General features: G+C 39.0%; 1 protein-coding gene across 1 annotated transcript in view; it reads right to left on the bottom strand.

Moving 5' to 3' along the window:
• Nucleotides 1–727: 727 nt before the first annotated feature.
• The window catches only part of si:ch211-113g11.6 (uncharacterized protein LOC559008 homolog), a 61982-nt gene continuing 56709 nt past the window's right edge, over nucleotides 728–6000 (bottom strand). Inside the window, exon 14 of the mRNA XM_061717563.1 lies at nucleotides 728–3488. Within this exon, the coding sequence (XP_061573547.1) occupies nucleotides 3142–3488 (347 nt within the window). The 3' untranslated portion in view covers nucleotides 728–3141. The remainder of the gene's footprint in view (nucleotides 3489–6000) is intronic.

Below are 6000 nucleotides of genomic sequence, written 5' to 3'. Positions count from 1 at the left end.
ATGAACACAAGTGTGAACTCTGTTTTGAGTTCGCTTAAACCAGGGGTGTCAAATGTGCGGCCCGAGAGAGATTTTCATGTGGCCCGCGAGAAGTTTCCAACGCAAAAAAACGAAATGTTAATTTACTAAAAAGGAAGGCATGAATAATTGCCATGAATCGCAGCATATCCGATAATATATTTCTTCTACAAATCCATCGTTATTCCACAGAGAGCAGTTTGACATTGTTTTAGTTTTCTAGAATGCATTTGCCGATTTTTATTTCTTTGTAGACGGTCGTTTATTTTTATTAACTGACTACGATTATATATTTTCGCAGGAAAAATATCACTGCTAAAAAAGATGATAGAAGATATTTATTCAGAGAATTTCAGTTTTGAATACGAGGATAGTGACAAAGTAAAACAGTTAAAAGAGAAGTGCTGACTTTTTCGGCACACTGGCGTAAATATCCGCGCCAATTTTTAAAAATAAATACACTTAATTGTACTGGAAAAATCTCTAAATCACAAAGAAACACTCTCGGATGTAATAAGAAAGATTTTGCTTTTAATTAAATTTCCTATAAAAAAGCAAAATATAAAAAAAAAACATACTTGTTTCTGTTTATCTTTGTAAAATGATATTAAAAGTATCTTACATAATTTGAAAAAAAAACGAGAAATTTCAAGAAAAGATCCTGAAGAAATATATTTTACATAATTAAGAGTGTAAACAAAGAGCATATTTCCTTTAAAATTAACTAAACTGATATTGGATTAGATACCAATAGTAAAAAAAAGAATTAGAAAAAAAAAATTTCGCACCGTTTTTGTTATTTTGAGCGTGCGGCCCGCGAGAAAGAAATTGGTCAAATCCGGCCCTCCAAGCAAAATGAGTTTGACACCCCTGGCTTAAACCGACAGCATCAACGGTCTGGACTCAGGGAACATAATAATAATAATAATATTAAATGCATTCTATTGGAATCAGTCAAACCTTTTTGTTAAAGCAGAAAGATTAAAAAAATATATAACAATCGTCTGTTCACACCGAAATGTCCGAGGAAGGAGGTAAAGCAGGCAATGGTTACACAGTACATTCTAACTATGGCATAAAATAACAACCCATCAAGACAAACTGTCACATACATAGGCAGCAATGGTAGAAATCAGCATCTGCAGAGCAAAAAACATACAGAACATACTTCACTGATCTAAGTACAAGCCTTTTTTTTTCTCCTGGAAAATGTTAAAATGCAACTCCACTACGCAGTTCCACTTAGCGTCTCCTGACCCGATGAGACTGTGAGTATGTTTTTACTGAAATGGCTATAGCGGAGCACCTTGTTCACAACTTTAGCTGTTATCAGGCTGAAAGAAATCGATTTTGGAGCTTCTTCTCTGCCCTTGAGAAATCTGTCCTCATTCTCAACACATGGCGGTTTTTGAGAGGCGTCCATTTCCACCAACTCTTCTAACGGGATCACACTCAAAAACAGACTAAAAGATTCTGAGCGTGGGTTTTTCCCCCTCGCTGCAGACCTTAAGCAGCCTTTTGGGTGATGCTCACGTTAGGGCTGGGCGATATATCGAGATTTTAATATATATCGATATATTTTCAAACGCAATATGGTACGAGACAATATCGTTTATATCGATTTAAAAAAAAAAAAAAAAAAATTATGATTTTGATATAGCTTATTTTGTGACAAATTGATTTGAATTTTTTATTTGAGATTTGCACAAATGTTTTGTTATTTGCACAACTGTCAACCTCAGTGGAAAAGTCTGCCTGTTACTGTCTACATTGTATTAATTGCACAGTGTATTTGAATGTAATTGTTATGCAGGAAAGGGATATTTGTTTTATTTTATTCAAGAAGCATTTTTATTCTATATATGCAGGCAGTTTATTTTTATTTCATTTGTTTTATACATTTTGATATTGTGCAGACCTCTGTTAATAAAGGTACCTGTGTGACATTTGGCACGAGGCTTTGTATTAAAACTGACTGTTTTTTTAAGGGTTTGCCTCAGAAAAAAATGAAGCTAACAGAGATGCTATGCTATAATGCTTTGGGGGAAACCCCAATCATGGCACAGAAAAAATATCGATATATATCGAGTATCGCCATTCAGCTAGAAAATATCGAGATATGACTTTTGGTCCATATCGCCCAGCCCTAGCTCACGTCTCATCAGAGCGTGTGTTTTGGTCTCCTCATGAAAGAGGAAAGATGATGGGATGTAAAAAGGGGAAACTACAAAGCTGTCAACAAGGTGCAATAAAGATATCTGACACCATTTGCTAAAAAGATGCAAGAAACTGCCTCGCCTGAGGAGGAGGTGCTGAGACACAGTGATGTTCGAGGACGAGCTCCTGCCCGTCCACCTACTTCCTGTCAAATAGCTGATATTTCCTCCCAGCCATGTCGTCAGACTCGGCTGCACTAATTGCAATGCCGAGTCCAACCAAGTCTGCAGTATTCTGCCTCAGCTGCAAAATTGTGCTTAGGAGTTTATGTCCCAGAAGTGTTAAGGCTTTTAAAATCTCAATACCAGACTCTGTTTTTTTCTTTTTTTCTAAGCACTAATGAGCTATAGCAATGAAGTTTAACAAGATCAATGAATGAAGAGCATTATTAAAGGTTTACATATCCACAAATAAGCACAATCTAGTCAATTTAAAAATAAGTAGAGAAATATTAAAAAGAATTGGCCTGGTATTGATGTTTTTTTTTTGTTTTTTTGGAGCCCAACTCATTGGATATGTTTATCTTTTTTCGTCAGAGAGGAAAGGTTCGCAAAGCACTTAATTATGGTTGAATTAACTTTTGAACTTACAAGATGTTCATGGACAATAACTTCTAGTCATTAATGTATGGATTTTTAACGTTTTGATCGCATTAAGACAGCTGCGGCTGCAGATATGTTTCAGCTTAGAAAATATATATATTCATATTTTAGTCCTCTTTTCACTCATTTAGCTTTTCTTTCTCAAAGAACCAAAATAGAAACGACTATTTGATTTGCCGCTCTACAACCCAACCATGGACGTTAATGCAATGCGAACCAAACCCCCACACCGTAGCTCCCTGCGTTTCCTGTCAGCGGGAGCCGTTGAGAATGAGGAGTTACCAATAGTGATAGATAGCTGTGGTTAATGGAGCCATAGCGTGGCCACAGCGAGCAGCAGGGACGGGCCGACGGTGGAGCCGAGGGAGGCGGACAGGAGCCGGCCGTCGTTCACCAGCCTGAAGGAGATAACCTCCACCTTGAATCCGTCTTCGGTGGCCATGCAGCGGAAGACGCCTTCCCTCAGGGGCGTGCTGACCACCGGGCCCAGCACGCAGAAGTCTCCGGAGAACAGGCACGGGTAGTTCTTGTTGCAGTTGTCCTTCTCCCAGCGGTAGGTGGCGTGGAAGGAGTGCACGGGGCAGGGGAGGAACACGGTGGTGTTGGACTGCACCAACACCTCTTTGGGAGATGTTCGACGTTGCTTCAGGGCTGCATGAAAAAGGAAAAGAAAAGTCAATTCAGTGCCAAATGGATTCAAAACCCAAACTCTGAGAACAAAAAAGTCGAAATTTCGTGAATAAAGTCGAAATTTTGCCTTTTTTCTCAACATTTCGACTTTTTTCTCAAAATTTCGACTTTTTTCTCGACATTTTGACTTTTTTCTTAAAATTTCGACATTTTTCTCAACATTTCGACTTTTTTCCTCAACATTTCAACTTTATTCACGAAAGTTTGACTTTTTTCTTAACATTTCGACTTTTTTCTCGACATTTCAACTTTTTTCTCGAAATTGTATTTCAACATCAATCTCGACATTTCGACTTTTTTCTTGAAGTGCATAATGAAAAAAAAATCTTCCTCCTCTAAAATATTATCTTTATTTTTCTCCTGCCTGGCCCTAATACTCTTCCGTAGTGATCATCTTTTTCAGTTACACTTTTCTTTCTGCAAAGTTTATCCAGTAACTTTAGCTTATTATAATAATAATATTAAACTTCTACTACACTAAAGAAAACAATTGTAAGAGGTGTGTTGTAATTCAAATGAATGGTGTCCACTTGGTCCACTCTTTCCACACTGTGAAGAGTGAAAATTCAGACATTTATAAAACATGTGTTGGATAACAAGTTGTGTCTTCATGCAAAATACAATTGGACTTAAAAAACGTAAATAACTTGCTTTATTTTAGAGGTTAAGTAGAGTTGGGTCATTTTGACCCTGAGGACAAACAAAGTTATGATCACGCAAGGGTTAACAGTTTTTTGTGCTTTGACAATACAGTTTGAATCATTTATAGTTTTATAATTTGATCAATTCAAATTTGTTTGAATATCTGCACGGTGGTTTGAATGACAGATCTCTTGCTGCATCATCTCCATTGTTATCTGTCCGGTGCAGGGCCCCTTTAACAGGCGGTCAGTTTAAACCCACAGGCAATTTTTGCACTAAGACCCCCTGGTGGTTTAATCCAATCAAAATCTTCACAAAGGAAATGAAGAAGCTTAATGCGCTTCTGTTTCATGCTTCCTTTAAATAAACATAATGAGAGATGGATAAGGAAGTCGAGGCAGCTGTGGGTGCAAAGAAATGAAGACCGCAGCACCGGAGTTGAGCTTTATCATCACAAAATGTCAAGAAAATGTCCTCTGCAACACGCACCGCCCACTCAGTTTTTTGGTAACATAAGCACACGCAGCACTTATAGTACCCACATGATGCTGAATCATGAGCCCCTTTCACACAGCCAGTTCGAGGCGGGAACGTTGCGCCTTTAAGCCGCCTCGCTGTTCTGTGTGAAAGTCACGGAGGCGGAATGGGGGGGCCAAGTGGCCCCACCAATAAGCCGGCAGCGGAGGTAGTCACAGAGCCGAAACGGGGTCTGTGTGAATGACACAGCCGGCATGCCGGCATGCCACTAGACGCTGACGCTGTCGTCACGCCTCTGATTGCGGAACGCCGGCATGCTGTGTGAATTTACAGACGGGAGCGGCGTTATGCCGGCGTTGTATGGTTCTGTGTGAACCAACAAAGGCGGCGTATTGGCAGGACTTCTTTACACCAATATTGCGGAATCTCTGTGTGAAAGGGGCTATAGAAAACACTGTCATGAAAACAAAGACAAAAATTGTGGTTTGTTGCAAGACAGTGACAAACACTAAGTGTCATAGACGGACACTTTATTTTTTCAACTCAGATGATTTTATCTCAGAAGATCCTCTATAAGTATGGAGGTCAGGTTGCTTTTATGATATCGTCCAAAATGTTCCCTTGTTCAATTTCCTTCTCTCATTTTGTCTTTGGTCATTTTGTCACCTCATGACCAAAATGTCCACAGCAGCTTTCTCAGCTTTCTTTAATTTCTTACTTAAAAAAAAAAAACTCTATTTTGCTGATTTAACAAAAGCTTGTTTAAAGGAGCATGAGGCTCCTTTTAAGAAATGAGAGTCTCTAGCGCCACCCTTCTCCACGACGGCCGTCGGGGGTACTGCAGCCAACAGTGAAGCCGGTACGGGAGAACGGGGAGAACGCACATGCAGCGTCATGTGACGTCACATCCGCTGGACAGCGCGGGAAATTCGGGTCCAGAATTGCAGCACATTTTGCAGCACGCAGCCTGTTCAAGGCAATGGAGAGATACGGTAGAGGGCTCATTCTTTTTGGTTTGGAACGCTTCATCTGACATTATTACTAGAAAACTTAAAACATATACACATTTTTTTTCATAAATCCTGCCTCATGCTCCTTTAAGAATCAAAGATTGCAAAGAATAAGGATAAGATGGTAGTATTTTACGTATTTGCACTCCTGTTTTCGTCCTTTGCGTGACAGTGATAAGATGAAAATGTCTTTCATTTCTTTCTTTCATTCATTCATTCATTCATTCATTCATTCATTCATTCATTCATTCATTCATTCATTCATTCATTCATTCATTCATTTTTTTTCGTCAGGGAAACTAGACCAAAACATATTACACTTGCAGATGTGGCACAACTGGAAA

Source organism: Cololabis saira, chromosome 3, assembly GCF_033807715.1.
Source record: "Cololabis saira isolate AMF1-May2022 chromosome 3, fColSai1.1, whole genome shotgun sequence".
Classification (NCBI taxonomy): Eukaryota; Metazoa; Chordata; class Actinopteri; order Beloniformes; family Belonidae; genus Cololabis; species Cololabis saira.
The sequence above is the reverse complement of the archived record's forward strand: the minus strand, read 5'-3'. Positions and strand labels throughout refer to the sequence as shown.